Consider the following 19614-nt stretch of genomic DNA (forward strand, 5'->3'; position numbering starts at 1 on the left):
ACATGGGGAGGGCAGTGGTCTGCTGTCTGTGAAGTGGGTGGGATTTCTGGGCGAGAGTTCCAGGCAGGAGAGTGTGAGCAAGAGTTTGGCTGAGAGAGAGAAAAAAATCAGGCAAAGTGGGTAGCTTGACTTGAGAGGAGCAAGGTGGAGGATGGTGGGAGAGGAGAAAGGATAAGTAGAAAGGAGAGAGTTGATTGAGTTCTTTGAAGCCAAAAGTTAGGTGTTTCTGCTTTTTGCAGAGATGAATGGGGAAATATGTGCAAAGCATTGTTTTAGAAAATGATCCAGGCAGCGAGCGAAATATGGGAGGGAGAAAGGAGAGAGATTGGAGGCAGGGAGGTCTGTGAGGAGGATGATGCTGTAGTCAAGTCAGGACATGACAACGCTTGGACCAGTTTGGTGGTAGTTCAGGTGGAGAGGAAGGGGCCGGTTCTGGAAATGTAGTGAAGAAAGAACTGGTAAGGATTTGGTGACTGACTGAATATGCTGTTGATAGGCAGTGTAAGGATAATGTTGTGAGAGATGGGAGGAAGGTGGTGTCAACTGTAATGGGAAAGTTAGGAGGAGGAGAGGATTTGGGAGGGAAGAGGAGGTGTTCAGTTTTGGCATACTCCCCAAGCACTTAATGCAAACCGTGGCACTTATAAGTACTCAGTAAATGCAACTAATTAGGTTTTTTTTTTTCCCATGGTTTCAGTGATTAACCATGAAAGCTTTTGTTGAATATTTTTTGGCCAAATAAAAACTTTGGTCATTTTCTAGTAGTGACTGAATGGACTCTGTGTAAAAGGAGGTGTCAGAGTGTATCTGTGCCTTAATTTTATGGGTGTGTGCATATCTCAGAGGTAGAATGCCAGAAATGATCTGATTTTACCCCTTGCCCCAGGCAAATCAGCATTGAAATCCAGCAAGACTGGAGTAATACTGGTTCTGTGGAGCAGCTGGGCAGGATTTGTGTCTCTCTGGCAGTTGCCTAAGTGATAGTTGTGCACTACTTTGAATCTAAAGCAGCCAAAATTTCCTTTATTTTCTTGCACTTCTACACCACTTGGATCCAAGAAGTTGGCTCAGAGCTAGATGGGAGAATGCCTTCTTGGCCTTGAGGTATTCAAGAGATGGAAGTTCATTCATTCATTCAATCATATTTATTGTGTGCTTACTGTGTGCAGTGCACTGTACTAAGTGCTTGGGAAGTACAAGTTGGCAACATATAGAGACGGTCCCTACCCAACAGTGGGCTCGTATTCTAGAAGGGGGAGACAGAGAACAAAAAAAAATATTAACAAAATAAAATAAATAGAATAAATATGTACAAATAAAATAGAGTAATAAATACATACAAACATATACACATATATACAGGTACTGTGGGGAGGGGAAGGAGGTAAGGCAGAGGGGATGGGGAGGGGAAGGAGGGGGAGAGGAAGGAGGGGCTCAGTCTGGGAAGGCCTCCTGGAGGAGGTGAGCTCTGAGTAGGGCTTTGAAGGGAGGAAGAGAGCTCGTCAAGTCCTTTTTTCTCAAATCCCCACTCTGGGATTCAGTTAAACTTCATCCAGTACCGAAGCTAGCTAAGACACAAGGATGCGGTATTTAGGGAGAGAGGGTCTACAACTTTTGAGAAATTATACAACCTTTTTAGAGTTAAGGAGTTCTTCATGTTTATGGTCTTAAATATTTATTTAAATCTAACTAGTTCCTTTTATGGGAAAATTCCCGGTTTAAAAGAATTATCTTTTAAAAAAAAATCCTCCTCAATTTTGTGTCTGTGTGTTTATATGGTTTATGGAGAGGCTCACTTGTGGGTGAATCTTGAAATCAGAAAGACGGTCTGAGGCAAAATTCACCCACTTACACTGTGCCCTCTCTGGAGCCAGAGGTGGACTTCCTGGGCTTAGAGTCCAGGAAACCTCCATGAACCCCACCTAGTCAGAAAGGGGACCCAGGCATCCTCATCATCATCCTTTTGTATCGTCCCCAAGCGCTTAGTACAGTGCTCTGCACACAGTAAGTGCTCAATAAATACGATTGGTTGATTGATCCCCTTGTCAGCAGCATCATTCTCAGAGCACGAGAGCAGAAAATAAATACCGGTATTTACTCAAAGCAACAGGCACTGACCCTCAGACCCCCATGATTTTTTATTCTATTTACAATATGAAAGATATAGAATCTGACACATTCCTGGGGGGAAATTAAAAATTTTAAATTAAGGGGCACTGTATATTTCTTGCTCCAAAATGATCCCACATTTGGTCTTTCTGGGGAGGTAGAATAACTGATTAGTTTCATTAGACAAGCAGTGTAGCTCAGTGGAAAGAGCCCAGGTTTGGGAGTCAGAGGTCATGGGTTCTAATTCCGGCTCTGTCACTTATTAACTGTGTGACTTTGGGCAAGTCACTTAACTTCTCTGTGCCTCAGTTACCTCATCTATAAAATGGGGATTGAGACTGTGAGCCCCACATGGGACAACCTGATTACCTTGTGTCCCCCCCAGCACTTAGAACAGTACTTTGCACATAGTAAGTGCTTAACAAATACCATTATTATTATTATCTATTTTAATTGTCTTCAAATACACAAAAGATTATTTAATCATTCATTGGCCTTTTTTTCCCTCAAGTGAAACACCTCCCATCAATCAATCAATGGTATTTATTGAACGCTTACTGTGTCCTGAACATTGCACTAAGCGCTCTTTTAGCCTTTCTTCAAAGGACTCATTTTGCATGTTTTAAATCATTTTTCTAACTATTATTTGGTCTCTTTCCAGCGTTTTCACAGCTCTGAAAATGCATAAACCCCAGTCAGATACACTATTCTTAAAAGCAAGTGAAAGGATTAGTTCCTAACCGGTGCTTGATCTAAGCCTTTTAAATATCTCCCATTATCATAGGAGCTTATATCGGCAAGCTCCCTCACACATTCTGAGTGTGCTTTAAGGTGTTATTTTTTCCTGTTTAGTGCATCATTTCTCCCTTTTGTTTCTATATACTATTTCTGCTTTGGCATATGTTTTTATCAATCATTAATTGTATTTATTGAGTGCTTACTCTGCAGAGAACTGTACTAAGCTTTTAGGAGAGTTCAATACGACAGAGTTGGTAGACGTGAGTTTGCATATAATCTGTTGGAAGAATTACAGAACATTTCACCACAGTTAAGTCTATTCTAGCTACTGACCTCTTGTTCAAGTCCTACATTCTGCTTGGAACTCCTCCCCATTCCAGCCTGACTAGACTGAGCTCTCTCCATCTTCAAAGTCCTTCTGAAATCACACTGCTCCAGCAGTAGAATATTAAACTCTTCCCTGTTCGTATTCCCCAACTTCTACTTCAGCGACTTCTGCACCACCTATACCTCCCATATCAGTTGATCAATCAATCCATGTTATGTATTGAGAGCTTACTGTGTGCAGAACACTGTACTAAGCGCTTGGGAAAGTGCAGTACAACAAAGTTTGTAGACACGTTCCCTGCCCACAATGAGCCTACAATCTAGAGTGATGTGTGCATCACTCATATGCATATCTTGCACAGCCTTTACTTAGGCTCTAACTCATGTAAATATCCCCCTTTCCTTCTTCCTCCTATCTGTAATTTATTTTAGTCTGTCTACCACTTCCGACTGTTCGCACCTTGACTGCAAAGTTCTCATCTACTAATTCCATTGTGGTCTCCCAAGCCCTTAGTAGAGTGCTTTGCACACAGTAGGTGTTCAAAAAATTCCACTGATTATTTATTAATAAAATATGATGAAGGACCAGGTCAAAGTCTTTCAGTTGAACAGATGGACTGTAAGCTTGTTGTGGCCAGGGATCATGTTTATCTATTTTGTTATATTGTACACTTCCAAGCACTTAGTACAGTGCTCTGCGCACTGTAAACACTCAATAAATACAGTTGATTGATTGATTTTATTACCTCAAACATATGCTACCTAGTTTATTGAAGACCTCTAGGGTCTTAAAAATTGAATGCCTAATTTTTTTTTTTCTAGTAACTTCTTAGTTATTTAGGTTACATACTGTTTTGAGTTGGGCTGTTTGTCCTTTCCCCCCCACCCTTTCAAAAACTAGGCAAAAACATTTATCCTTTTTTTCATGTGTGTACACAGCATGACTCTGTCAGAGTAGTCTCCAATTTCCCTACAAGGCCTGGAATGCACATCATTTGCCTCTGCTGACTGGAATTCATACTTTTCTTTTTTTAAAATTTGCGGCTTAGTGGAAGAACATGAGACTGGAAGCCAGGAGACCTGGCTTTTAGACCAGGCTCTACTACTGGCCATCTGTTTGACCTTGGGCAAGTCATTTAACCTCTTTGAGCCTCAATTTCCTCCTATGTACAATGGAGATAAGGTACCTTTTGAGCCCTGTGTTGGGCAGGAACTTTGTCCAGTGTGTCAACTTTGTATCTACCCCTGCACATAGTAACTGTTTGGTAAATGGCAAATTAAATTAAAAATTAAATTTAGTCACTTTTCCCTTTCGTAGCTGACTTTCCACTCTCTCATTGCAGATGGCACAGAGACAAAGCTCCAAGCAAACAAAAAAACCCAGAAAAGCCGCTAGAGTTAAATAATAATTGTGGTATTTGTTAAGCACTTACTGTGTGTACCAGCCACTATAATAATAATAATAATAATAATGGCATTTATTAAGCACTTACTATGTGCAAAGCACTGTTCTAATCACTGGGGAGTTTACAAGGTGATCAGATTGTCCCACATGGGGCTCACAGTTTTAATCCCCATTTTACAGATGAGGTAACTGAGGCACAGAGAAGTTAAGTGACGTGCCCAAAGTCACACAGCTGACTATACTAAGTCTTGGGGTGGATACAAGAAAATAGAGTTGAACACAGTCACTGTCCCCCATTCATTCAGTCATATTCATTGAGTGCTTACTGTGTGCAGAGCACTACGGGGCTCACAACCTCATTTTACAGATGAGGTAACAGAGACACAGAGAAGTGAAGTGATTTACCTAAATTCAGACAGCGACTGGTGGCAGAGCTGGGGATTAGACATCATACGTATAGGTTTTCTCCCCAGTAATATCTGAAAGTTAACATTTCCTTGATCCTTTTTTCCCTTAGTGTTATTAAAAGTATTTTCCACTTACTATGTCAAATCCTAGTCTCACAGCTTCAGAAGTAAAAAAAAAAAATGAAATCTCCTTAGCTGCCCTATTTTTTTTTTTTTTTTTGCTGGGGTGGAATAGTCTGTTTTAAAAGTCAAAAATCTGTAATGCCATGACAATTATTTCCTCTTCAAGGTGGGAGTTAGAAAATAACTCGTGGCTATATGACTCAGTATGGATATCTCAGGACTTTAAAGGATCAGAGTTAGCATGCTTCTACTTGCATTTTACCTTCCCTTAAAACCAGGAGTAGTCCCGGCCCTGCCTAGCTTGGCTTTCTGTAGACTTGTGGCCTTTTTTAACGAATCTGAGGATGAGTGGATTGATTTAATTTCTAGTGTTGTGACAAGCTTTAGCAAATAGGGTATCCTTAGAGTTGTTTTTTGTGAAGCCGCTTTGCGCTAGCAACAGGCAAATTTCACTCCATCTTCAAATAATACTTTCATCTGTGACAACTTTAAGAAGATCTGAACACCAAGAATAGATGACATTTCAGCTATGAGTCATCGATACTCATAACTGCTCTGGCCCGGGATAAAATTTAAAATTCAAATAAATATCAAATCCCTGAAGGTTATTGCACGGAATGTATCAGTTAGGCCTTTAAAGCATCCTAAAATGCTGTATATAGTTTTGTTGTTGCTGTTTAAAATAAGGTCCTTGGTAAAAATCTATTGTTTGCATTATGAATCCCATTTGACTAGAATGCAATTGAATTGTATTTTTACCAGAATGTAATTAAACAAGTTTAAAGCCAGATTGGACTAGACTACACATACACGTTGAGTCTTGCAGTGTATTACCTAGGCCCGTGAACCAAAGTCATTATACTAATAAGAATTTTACAACTTAATTGATAATGAATCCACCAAGGCCCTAAAATTGATGCTGGGGTGTTGGCAATTTTGAATCCAGCTTTCTGGAAACAGGACCCATGCTTTCTCTAGGAGTGGATCTATTATTTACGTATCCACTTCTAAATCAGGTGTTGCACAAAACTCATTTCCTTCTTTACAGATGTTGTCAGATGTAATGAGAACTTTCTTTTAAACATCGTTACTTCTTCCTGAGAGAGATCAAAATTAAATTCCTTTCCCCCAGGAAGCCTAAAAAGTGTCAGGAAAGAGACTTGAGGTGGGAGAAAAAGAGAAATGGAATTAAGAACCTTACTTGACTTGAATGAATTGAACCTGAGAAGACGACTAGAAAAGGTGAAAGCAACTTAAGAGGAAGCAGCATGTTCTAGTGGAAATAATCTGGACCTGGGAATTAAGAGACTGGGTTCTAATCCCAGCTCTGCCTCCTGTCTGCTGTGTGATCTTGGACAAGTCACATAACTTCTCTGCCTCAGTTACTTCATCTGTGAGCCCCATGTCGTACAGGGACTATATTCAACCTGTTTGGCTTGTCTCCAATTCTTAGTAGAGTGACTGGCTCATACTAAGTGCTAGACTCTAAGCTCATTGTAAGCAGGGAGTGTGTCCACCAACTCTGTTGTATTGTACTTTCCCAAGCACTTAGTACAGTGCTCTGCACCTAGCAATCATTTGGTAATTACCAATGGTTGATTAACAAATTCCCTAAAAAAATTAGGACATCAGACACAAGTAACTCTCACTCTGTCTTGGAGGCGGTCCTTTGGGATTGACAAGGAGAATGATTCTTAAGTTGGAAAACCAGACTGTAGAATTTTTCCTTGCTCCAGTTTGTCTCTCTGAAGTCAGGGGCTGGAATCATACAAAATGGTGGCTGCAATATCGATGAGGGAGGCAGATTATGCTTCCTTCTCCCCTAGAAAATGGAGTTGTAGTTCAGGAAAGCACCTGAGAAGACAATTGCTAATTGTTGTGGGACAAGCAGCTGGGAAGGATTGCCCTAGGATACCCACATGCTCATTGCCAGAAATTTCTGTATTCACCTGCACCCATACCTTGGATGAATTTCTAAGGAACTGACAAGTTATTACAGCTTCAATAAAACTGTGGTACAATGAGAAGGGTGATGAAAGGATACCTCTCTATAATGAGAGGGAGCATATTAATTTGACAGTACACCTAGTTCTCCTTTAACATAATAATAAAATAATAATAATAATGGCATTTATTAAGTGCTTACTATGTGCAGAGCACTGTTCTAAGTGCTGGGAAGGTTACAAGGTGATCAGGTTGTCCCACGGGGGGCTCACAGTCTTAATCCCCATTTTACACGGGGTTGCTGTCTATAAAAACCTACGTTAAGAAAAACTCATGTTGTCGAGTGCATCGTGTCTGATAACCCACATGCAAATACACATTTGACCAACTGTTTATTCAACACCATCGCACTGTATCCAAACAGATTTCCATGATCGAACCACAATCCCTAATTCTACATGGTCTCACCAGAAAGCACAAGTGAAAATGTTCTGATAGAGTTGTATACCTTTTTAAATTCTAAGAAAACAGTATGATTATAGTAAGAAATTCTGCATATAGTCTTTAACAAATGAGGAACAACCATCCTTAGAAAGGGATTTTTCCTGTCTTCTTTTGCCCGCCTTCTCTCAGAATATTAATCAATCAATCAATAAGTGGTATTTATTGAGCAATTTCTGTGTGCAGAGCAGTTTCCCAGGTGTTTAGGAAAGTACAGTATAATAGAGTTGGTAGCAGCGTGGTTCAGTGGAAAGAGGTCATGGGTTCTAATCCCAGCTCCGCCACTTGTCAGCTGTGTGACTTTGGGCAAGTCACTTAACTTCTCTGGGCCTCAGTTACCTCATCTGTAAAATGGGGATTAAGATTGCGAGCCCAAGGTGGGACAACCTGATTACCTTGTATCTACACCAGTGCTTGGAACAGTGCTTGGCACATAGTAAGTGCTTAACAAATACCATCATTAGATAAAATCCCTTTGCACAGTGTGGGAACAGACAACAAAATAAATTACAAATAGGGGAAATGGGAATATAAGATTATGTACATAAGTGCTTTAGGGCTGGGTGTGTGATGAGTATCAAAGCGCTTAAGGGGTACCGACCCAAATGCATACGCCACACAGTGTGGAGGGTGAATAGATGGGGAAATGGGAGTTTAGTCAGGGAAAATATCTTGGAGAAGATATTCATTCAGTCATATATACTCATTTATTCACTCGTATTTACTGAGCACTTATTGTGTGTGATGCACTGTACTAAGCACTTGGAAAGTACAATTCAGCAATAGAGACAATCCCTGCCCACAGCAGGCTTGCATCGAGTGCTTACTGTGTGCAGAGCACTATACTAAGCACTTGAGAGAGTACAATATAACAATAAACAGACATATTCCCTGTCCACAATGAGTTTACGGTCTAGAGGATGAGCTTACAGGGAGAATGTTGCCTGTTGTATATAAAGGGGGAGGGAGTTCCCGGCCAGAGTCAGGACATGGGCAAGGGGTATGTGGTGAGTCAGCTATAATCCAGCAAATGTGTAACTATTTCATTACCCAGAAGAGAGACCTTCCAGAGAGGGTGGAATAAAGCAGATATGAAAACAAAAACAGGCATCATTAGTCTTAAACTTAGGGATTTCCTCCATGCTGGGACTCTGAGAAAGGAGCCTCAAAATACTTGATTCTAATATTCAGACCCTGACTTGATCCATCTTCCTCCAGATAAATTTTTGGAGCTGTGAATATAATAATAATAATAATGTTGGTATTTGTTAGGCACTTACTATGTGCCAAGCACTGTTCTAAGTGCTGGGGTAGATACAAGGTAATCAGGTTGTCCCAAGTGGGGCTCACAGTTTTCATCCCCATTTTACAGATGAGGGAACTGAGGCCCAGAGAAGTTAAGTGATTTGCCCAAGGTCATACAGTTGACAAGTGGCAGAGCCAGGATTAGAACTCATGACCTCAGGCTCCCCAGCCCGTGTTCTTTCCACTTAGCCAGACTGCTTCTCACTAATTCTGCATTTAAATGATTTCTTGCTTTTTCAAGGTTTAACCACAGTTCTTAAATTGGTCCTGCCCCTGCCATAGCACTTACCCCCTTTTGGAAAACAATGCCCTCTGTGATGGTGTCATTTTATAGTATTCTGTCTACACACATTCAATTATCTTTTGTATGCCTCTAGGTTTAACTAACTAAATTAGGAAAGGAGTTGTCATTTAGTAAATAAAGCTCCTACAAGAATAACCTTCAAAGAGTCAACAAACTCTTGGGGCCTCAGGAAAAAATGAAGGCAAAAATTGGTCTATTAAAAATAACTACATCGAATGCAAAACAAACCTATCTCCTTTAAATTGTTTATGCAGTTTGATTGCTCAATATACACTTTTATCATTAGCATCATACCATATACTAGAACAGTGCTTGGCACATAGTAAGCGCTTAACAAAAACCATAATTATTCTTAATTATTTTATTAGTATTTTCTAAAGCAGAAAACAATCACAAATACACAATGAATCTTCTTTGTAATGCTCTCCAGAAAATGCATTTTGTACTGTCTAAATAAAAGATGTAATTCTATGAAGATATTAATTATTACATTCATTCACTCTTGCTGGCTCTAAAGTATGACTGTTTTATTTGGGGAAAATTGTTCCATCATTTTGGAAGGTGTTTGCTTCTCTGTTTCGAAAATAAAAAAATTTGTAACTATAGAATAAAGTATGATTAAATTAGAAGTGTATGATCTATAGTCTTTCTGAAAGTTATAGTTGAGTACCCTATTAAAGGAAAGATGTGTCTGCAGCAAAATAATTGCATTTCATTGACTCCTAAAATTTTCCAAGCTACTGAGGCATTTTATAAGTGAAAATGAATATTAAATCTGGCTGTTATTTTTAATAATAATCAGGTATCTGTTAAGTGCTTACTGTGTGTCGTGCCCTGAACTAAATTGCTGGGGTAGATACACGATACAAGATGTTCTTCCAGTAAGCGCTCAATAAATGTGATTGAATACAAGATGAGACACAGTCCCTCTCCCATCTGGGGCTCACATCTAACGGGGAGGGAGAACAAGTGTTTGATCCCCATTTTAAAGATGAGAAACTCAGGCACAGAGAAGTTAAGTGATTTGCCCAAAATCACATTGCAGGCAAGCGGTGGAACTGAGGTTAGAACTTAGGTCCAGACCTGTGCTCTTTCTACTAGGCCATGCTGCCTCCCATCCTAAAAAAAATCCCCTCTTGACCCCACTGCCCCTTCTAGTTATCGCCCTATCTCCCTCCTACCCTTCCTTTCCAAACTCCTAGAACGAGTCATCTAAACTCGCTGCCTCGAATTCCTCAATGCCAACTCTCTCCTAGACTCCCTCCAATCTGGCTTCAGTCCCCTACACTCCCTTCAGTCCCTCTCAAAGGTCACCAATGACCTCCTGCTTGCCAAATCCAATGGCTCCTACTCTATCCTAATCCTCCTCGACCCCTCAGCTGCCTTCGACACTATGGACCATCCCCTTCTCAACAAGTTTTTGTTGTCTGTCTCCCCCTTCTAAACTGTGAGCCTGTTGTTGGGTAGGGACGGTCTCTATATGTTGCAGATTTGTAATAATAATGATGGCATTTATTAAGCACTTACTATGTGCAAAGCACTATTCTAAGCGCTGGGGAGGTTACAGGTGATCACGTTGTCCCACGGGGCGGCTCACAGCCTTAATCTCCATTTTACAGATGAGGTAACTGAGGCACAGAGAAGTTAAGTGACTTGCCCAAAGTCACACAGCTGACAATTGGCAGAGCCGGGATTTGAACCCATGACCCCTGACTCCAAAGCCCATGCTCTTTCCACTGAGCCATGCTGCTTCTCTACTTCTCAAGTGCTTAGTACAGTAAGCGCTCAGTAAATATGATTGAATGAATGCTGATTGAAAGTCAGTACCCATGTTGGCTAGTTGTAGGCTGTATAGGGTCTGTTTAAAGCAACTGTGTACAACAATAATTTTTTATTTCTGGAGTAGCCGTATGTGTGTTTATGACTCTGCTCCTAAATGTTCATACTGCTTCACTGAGAAACAAAGTAGTAGCACATTTAATACACTCACTTGCTGGAACAACCACTTCTCTGATAGGATTCTTCCATCTCCTGGTACAATAGCATTCATCCTACCCTGTCATCATCATCATCATCAATCGTATTTATTGAGCGCTTACTATGTGCAGAGCACTGTACTAAGCGCTTGGGAAGTACAAATTGGCAACATATAGAGACAGTCCCTACCCAACAGTGGGCTCACAGTCTGTCGATCAAGAGAAACAGTGTGTCCTAATGGCTAGAGCACGGGAGTCAGAAGGACCTGAGTTCTAATTCTGGCCCTGCTACTTGTCTGCTCTATGACCTTAGGCAAGTCACTTAACTTCTTTGTGCCTCAGTTCCCTTATCTGTAAAACAGGGATTAAGACTGGGAGCCCCATGTCGGACAAGGACTGTGTCCAACCTCATTAGCTTTTATCTGCCCCAGTGCTTAGTACACTGCCTAGCACATAGTAAGCACTTAACAAATACCATAAAAAAAACAGTCACTCACTGATGTTTATTGAGTGCTTACTGGACGCAGAGCTCTATACTAAACACTTGGGAGAGTACAATACAACAGAATTGGTAGATTCATTTCCTGTCTATGGTAGGCTTACATTTTAGAGGGGTGAGATTGTGGTTTCTGATTTCAAAGCTTAACAAGAAACAAAATTTTCCTCAAACAGTTTTTCATTTGTCTGTATTCATTTTTCCCCAGTGAGGTTGCTTTAACTGAATGTGCTTCTTTATAAATAAAATTAAAAGAAATATCCTTTCACCTGCAGAAAACTAGAGAATGACATTTATCTGTACTCTGCTATTCTACCTTAGACTAGTGTGATTTGGGTCTCAGATGTGGTTAAACATTGTTTCCTCTTTCTTTTAGCCTGGGGAAGAGCAACAGCTGCCATGCTGCTCATTGGCTTCATCATCCTAGTGATTTGTTTTGTCCTTTCCTTCTTTGCTCTCTGTGGACCACAAATGCTTGTCTTCCTGCGAGTCATTGGAGGCCTGCTCGCACTTGCTGGTAAGATTGAATGGAAATAAATTATTTTGTTCCCAAATCTTAGGTGAACATCAATTTGTGTACATCTGAGAGGGGTGCCAATACCCCCCACCATCCCCTTCCCTCTGAAACATTTCGAGTATAATAATAGTAATCGTGGTATTTTTCAAATACTATATGGAAAGCACTGTAATGTGCAGGGGTCAATCCAAACATTTATCCTGATCTAGGGGGGTGTTGTCACGATTTGACCTTTAGTAAATAACAATAATAATGGCATTTGTTAAGCATTTACTATGTGCAAAGCACTGTTCTAAACACTGAGCACTGTTTAAAGTGCTGGTAAATCTAGTATATCTCTGACCTTCATGTGGTTTCTTATGTAAATAATTAACCCAGGTCAAAATTAGTCTTTTGTACTTGTATATTCATACTTAATTGTACTTGTATATTCATACTTAATTGTACTTGTATATTTTATATCTACATGGTCTTGCTCTCTGCCTTTATGGCATTAACAATAGAGCCAAAGAAGGTCTCATTTTGTAGGTCTTGATCTGATGATTCATTCAACAGAATGGGCCTTGGGGTGTGCCCAGCGACCTTGGTGATGGATATATACATCCTCATTGGAAACATATTTGTCATCATTTTTGTTCTCACTCATTCATGCATTTGGGCCTTTTTTTTTTTTTTGGTTTTTCTTTATAGCTGTATTTCAGATAATTGCTCTGGTAATTTATCCAGTGAAGTACACACAGGATATCATTAACAGAGGTGGACCTGCCAACGTATATGACTACAACTGGGCATATGGCTTTGGATGGGCAGCTACCATTATCGAAATCGGCTGTGCCTTCTTTTTCTGCTGTCTCCCCAACTATGAAGACGACCTCTTGGGCAATGCTAAACCGAGATATTTCTACTCTACTGCCTAAACACTAAAAATGAAAGCAGAAAAACCAACCCTTACTATTGCTTTAACAGTTGAATCCCAGAGAAACACTTTTTCTTCCCCAGAGTGTTTTGAACATGTACTTTTGCAAATATAAAAAGGATCAGCATGTGTTTAAAGTAAAAAAAAATGTAAAAAATTTAGATAAAAGCTCTTCAATGGTATTATATTTTTGCATTCGTGTCTTGTGTGATTAGTCATTTAAAGGCTCCTTTGTTCCTCTGTTTTATTCCCCAGAACATGCAAACATTTGCTATAATTTAGCTCTAATTTTAAAATGTTCTCTTTTCCCCAAAAAAGAGCACATCAAATTTATTGTTTTATGCGATGCAAACTAGAATTGCATTCTTATTTCAGGTCATTCAGTAGAGTCCATTTTTGTTTTCTCACTATGGGCTGAGTTGCCTAAGATGTGATGGGGAAAGAAGGAAGATGCTTTGTGAAATTTAGTAAATTGTCATTGGCTGAAAATAAAAATTCGCCAACCCAAAGCCATTATTTATCTCTACTGAAAAAACATCCTCTGCAGCTCAAAAAACCAATCATTCTTAGCAATATCCATTAACTTTCACCACAGAATTTGTGCAAAACTCAGTACCTGAGTTGAAAATATAATCCAGGGTAATGAAAATAGAATGATAGGTCACTCTTCACAGTGGACTGCCTGTTGCAGTTGTAACCCTCCTTCTGGAGTGGATTGTTATAATTAGCTTTTCTCTATTAAAGCGGTACCTTGGGGCATGGGGAGATAGAAGTGCTATGCTAACTAATTTACACTGTTTCTGTGGTTGTATAAGAGTGTACATTTAATCGTAAAATGCAACTTGAAAATCCTGGTATTCCATGCAAATAATTTGTGTAATTAAAAATTGAAAATAAAATGTGTACTTTGCTTTCAGAAGTGTCCTGGGAAGTACCGTCTCTCTACTTGATGATGCATTTGGATTGTATTTTTTTATCGTATGTACTACCCAACATAATATAAATCAAAATTTATTTTATATATCAAATTCTTTTATATGTTCAGGAGAAAATGACAAATATTTTCAGTATGGACTGTTCCCAATAAACCAGGTAACCTATTACTTGTTTCTGATATGAACATTGTCTTTTATTCCATTTGGGAGTAAAGTGTAAGAATAAATTATTTTAGGCTTATTTCACACATGGAATCAAGGGCCATTACACATTTATTTGATTTCTGATGGGGGTACATTTTGGTAGTGGACTGTAGAAATGTGGGAGTTGTCTCAGAGCAAATAGGAAACTTTTCAAATATTTGGTTACTCTTGTAATTTAGTTGAGTTCCTGATTTTTCACCTATAATTTGGCACCTTGTTAAAAATCAAATGCACACTGTGGATCAGTGTACTCCCTGTGGTATTTGTTATTAGCCTGTGTCATGTACTGCCCTAAGTTCTGGGGGAGAAACATGTTAACCAGGTTAGACACTGTGTGCCACATAATGACAAGGAAAGTACTCCTCTCTCATTTTCAATGGTATTTAAGCACACTGTACTAATTTCTGGGGTAGATACAAGCTAATCAGGTTGGACACATACCCTGTCTCACTGTCTTAAGCCCCATTTTACAGATAAGTAAGGCACAGAGAAATTAGGTGACTTGCCCAAGGTCACATAGCAGACAAATGGAAGATCCGGGATTAGAACCCAGGTCTTTCTGAGTCCCAGACCTGTGCTCAATCTACTAGGCCACGCTGCTTCTCACTTTCCCACCTCTCACTCACTAACAAACACCGACTTCATTTGCAACGCATAAATCTAGGCAGGTCCAAGCACAGCCCTGGGGTGAAGGTGTTTCCTAAGAAATGATCAATCCAGTGTTCCAACAGCTGTGCTTCCCTTCTTGCTTTCTGTCCTTGCACAGGAGTGTCCCAGTCTACGCAAACAGTAGTCTGGGAAGAGCTGACCACACAGTTCCTGATGGGGTGACTAACTCATTAATACTGGGGCTATTATTAAGTGCTGACTATGTGCCAAAGAACTGCAAAAGCCTGGGGTAGTTGCAAGATAATCAAATCCAATAACAACTCCGTCGTTGATTTATTGAGTGCTTAGTGTGCAGAACACTGTACTAAGCACTTGAGAAAGTAAAATGCAACAGAGTTGATAGATATGACATCTTTTCACAAGGAGTTTACAGCCTAAAGAGAATATGCCAAAGGTAGGAACACGAGCAAAGAACAGAAGCTGGGGAAGAGATAGAGAGGAGCTGAAGCAGATCTTCTGCTCCCCGGACCACCAAACACATATTCTCTGGCATAGAGGAGAGAATTGAATAAAATGGCTACATCTTTGATGTTACTTCCAAAATAGGTAGTTGCCATACCTTGGTACTGTTTTTTGTGTTCTATTTTCTTAATTTGAGGTAATTGACCCTATTCTGGTACCAACTGGAGAATTAGTACAGTCCCATCATTTCTAAGAAATGAATATAAAAATACAGCTGTAAGGTCTGTAGGCACAAGGTAGCTGAATTCTTTTTTTTTTTAGTTCTATTGTAAATTTTAAAATATTACTTTCTTAAAACTAAACTAAGCTTTATAATTACTCAGTCCTCTTTCATCTCTTTTTAAAACTGAAAACGAACATATATTTAGGATGCAACCTTTTTGATTTTGTTCCCTTGGAAGCTATATCGATGCTGCTGGAAGAAAAAATGCAAGATTTTCTTTGCTTCTCCAAATACTTCATACTTCTGTTTAGTTTACCCCTTGGTAATGCCCGGAAACTAGACTAAGTTATACAATTTTTCCAGGGTTAACACCCCCTATTCCCGCAACGACCATCACAGTCTCACACAACTTTGACAAAGCATGAGGGTTAAAACAACAACAACAACAAAAAAGTAGATGGATCCCCAATTCTGTAAACTCCTTCTGGGGATTGTAAATTTCTTTTTGGGAGGGATCGTGTCTGTGAACTCAACTGAGCGATTGGCTGGTATAGTGCCCTCCAAGCTTTAAGCACTCAATAAATACCATTGACTGATAGATTGATAATTCCTGCTACGTAATTCCTACAGGCTGTTGTGCCTAGGGCTGGCATCTGGTTAGGGAGCATGCCCTTCCACAACAGGCTCATAGGAATGTGGATTATGTGACAATTCAGTACCAAAATCAACTAAGGGTATTCCCCCATTCCTGGAATTTTCATGTGGGAATTAACCCTAATAATCATATCATCTTCTAAATAAAGGCTGCACTTCCCAAATAAAAAAAGATACAGATTCCTGAAGCACAGTGACATCCAGTCTGTGTCACCCTGACAAGCTCATCCCCATTCCCAGCCCCACAGCACCTATGTACATACCTGTAATCTATATTAATGTCTGTCTCCCCTTCTAGACTGTAAGTTCATTGTGGGAAGGGAATGTGCCTGTTATATTGTTGCATTGCACTCTCTCAAGCGCTTAGTACAGTGCTCTGCACAACAGTAAGTGCTCAGTAAATATAACTGACTGACTTACTGGGAGGAGGAAGAGAATTCTGAGATATTTGCAGTGTTTTCACAGCAAATATCCTGCGTCCAGTTCATCAACATTCAAGTGCGTTTTTCAAGAACCTCTTTGTGATTTATTTGTTCTACATAAATACGTACAAACGGGAAATATGCACATGCATATTTACTATCGTAATTTCCCCACTTTTTTGCATAATTTTTGCAACCTAAAAGGGAGGGGCTGTTAAATGGGAAAGTCTAGGAATAAGGGGAGCAGGAAAAAAGGAAAAAGGAGAGGAGAAAGAAGAGAAAGGTAAGATGGTACTTCTATCCTTGCATTTGTCAGGCACTATATCTCGAACAAAAACTGTTGAGTCCTAACCACTATCATAACTTCAAAAAAACCCCCAAAACTTGTATTTCCTCTTCAAAATTGGGGTGGTAGAGGTAATTACGTGAGTAATAATAATAATTGTGGCATTTTGCTTAATATATGTCAAGAACAGTTGTAAACGCTGGGGTAGATACAAGATAATCAGATCCCACATGGGGCTCACAGTCAAGTAGGAAGGAGAGCAGGTATTGAATCCCCACTTTGCAGATGAGGAAACTGAGGCACAGAGGAGTTAAGTGATTTGCCCAAGTTCACACAGCAGACAAGTGGCAGAGTCAGGATTGGAGCCCAGGTCCTTTGACTCCCAGGCTGGTGCTCTTTTCATTAGGCCATGCTGCTTTTCCTTAAATATGGTGGATGGAGATTAAACTATAAGCAATACCATTACTGGGTCATCCCTTGAAGCAAAGGTGATGGTTGTCCTCCTTGACATCCATCTCCCTGAACCGGGATGGCCACCTTACTGCCTTACTTTTTTCTCCCTTAACTTTCCCTCTAGTAACCCATTTTGGACCTCTCATCCATAATGGAGTTCCAATTCAAGATGGATCTTGAGAAACATCAGAATGTTGCCTTTTTTATTCTACTGGGATGGATTAACGTCATGCATAGTTGGCAACCCTGTTCCCCGATTTAGCCATCGTCTATAGAAGTAACACCCCTCTCAGCGTTGCACCTGCAGAATTTCCAGTACTCTACCAGTCTCGGCTACAGGAGGGAGAGTCAAGCAGAGGCCTAACCATTCCATTCCTAGCTTGGGTAGTGCCTAGCAAGTGGCAGGCAATCTGCTACAAGTCAAAACTCACCCATGCTGGGCAGCAGTGGCATGGGAGAGAGTCGAGGGTGGAGACTTGAGTTTACTGCACGGAAGGAGCAGGCAAAATTTTATCAGGCAAAAACTCCTCACTCTTGGCTTCAAGGCTGTCCATCACCTCGCCCCCTCCTACCTCACCTCCCTTCTTTCCTTCTCCAGCCCAGCCCGCACCCTCCGCTCTGCTGCTAACCTCCTCACTGTGCCTCGTTCTCGCCTGTCCCGCCGTCGACCCCCGGCCCACATCCTCCCCCTGGCCTGGAATGCCCTCCCTCTGCACATCTGCCAAGTTAGCTCTCTTCCTTCCTTCAAAGCCCTACTGAGAGCTCACCTCCTCCAGGAGGCCTTCCCAGACTGAGCTCCCTCCTTCCTCTTCCCCTCCTCCTCCTCCCCATCCCCCCGCCTTACCTCCTTCCCCTCCCCACAGCACCTGTATATATGTTTGTACATATTTATTACTCTATTTTACTTGTACATATTTACTATTCTATTTAATTTATTTTGTTAATATGTTTTGTTTTGTTCTCTGTCTCCCCATTCTAGACTGTGAGCCCACTGTTGGGTAGGGACCGTCTCTATATGTTGCCAACTTGTACTTCCCAAGCACTTAGTACAGTGCTCTGCACACAGTAAGTGCTCAATAAATACGACTGAATGAAAGGAGGCAATAGTAAACCACTTTCGTATTTTTACCAAGAGAACTCTATGGATACACTACCAGAATGATTGCAGATGGAGAGCGGGGTGTTCTGGGAGAGATGTGTGAGTGGTGTCGCTATGGGTAGGAAACGACTGGTCGGCATAAGACAAAACAATAGAATTAACAAGTTTAAAAGTCCAGGATTCCTTGTGAACTTACAAACACTCCCAAATACTGTGCTGGCATGGATTTAGAGAAACACCTCAGTGGTCCTGAGGAGCTGATGTGGCAGGAACTTTTAACCCTGAAACCCACAGTATGACAGATTCAACATTGGGCGGGGAATGCGTTTATTGTTATATTGTACACTCCCAAGTGCTTAGTACAGTGCTCTGAACACAGTAAGTGTTCAATAAATATGATTGACTGGGTTAGTAATTCTCTCTTCTTCTGGCTGTAAGCAAGGGCTGGGGGCCTCCACACCTCAGTGGATAAGAGTCCTACGTAGGAAACGCCTTTGAGTCATCTGCAGAGAGGCAATCATCTCTAGACTGCCTGAAGGTGATGAAACTCTTGGCTGGGAAAAGCACTTATTCATTGCAGGTAGCTTTCCCGTGGCAAAGCTGAGATGGTTTGAAGCTTTGTAATTACACTCAAAGTCCCCACCCTTTCATCCTTATTTTCAATAATGTTGTTTCCCCAACAATTATCTCACACTCATCTGGTAATAACCTGAGCGTGTTAGATACTTTTTACTGCTTAATGTAACAAAGAACTAGTATGTCAGTGCCACACAATGAAGAGCCACAGCTGGGTAGCATAATTAACCATCCTTTTAAAGCTGGACAGTGGAGGGAGATGGGCAGTAAACTGAAAAACCCCACTTTGGGTTTTTTGAGCATCTAAACAAGAGGAGAAGCAGCGTTGCCTAGTTGATAGAGCATGGGACTGGGGGTCTGAAGGATCTGGGTTATTAGCCCACAATCGCCACGTGTCTGCTGTGTGACCTTCAACAAGTCATTTAACTTCTCTGTGCCTCAGTTCCCTCACCTGTAAAATGGGGATCAGATTGTGAGTCCCAAGTAGGACAGGGACTATGTCCAACCTGATTAGCTTGTATCTACCCCAGTGCTTAGGACAGTGCTTGGCACATAATAAGTGCTTAACAAATACAATAATTATTATCATAATTATTATTGAGTGGGACAGGGACTGTGTCCAA

At 40.6% G+C, this 19614-nt stretch overlaps 1 protein-coding gene across 1 annotated transcript in view; it reads left to right on the top strand.

Moving 5' to 3' along the window:
* LOC119922839 (p53 apoptosis effector related to PMP22) overlaps positions 1–14175 on the top strand; it is a 28520-nt gene extending 14345 nt beyond the window's left edge. The window contains exons 2-3 of the mRNA XM_038742461.1: positions 12012–12152; positions 12843–14175. Coding sequence (XP_038598389.1) covers positions 12012–12152; positions 12843–13069 — 368 coding nt within the window. The 3' untranslated portion in view covers positions 13070–14175. The remainder of the gene's footprint in view (positions 1–12011; positions 12153–12842) is intronic.
* The last annotated feature ends 5439 nt before the right edge of the window (positions 14176–19614 follow it).

This window comes from Tachyglossus aculeatus, chromosome 2 (genome assembly GCF_015852505.1).
Source record: "Tachyglossus aculeatus isolate mTacAcu1 chromosome 2, mTacAcu1.pri, whole genome shotgun sequence".
NCBI classification, from domain to species: Eukaryota; Metazoa; Chordata; class Mammalia; order Monotremata; family Tachyglossidae; genus Tachyglossus; species Tachyglossus aculeatus.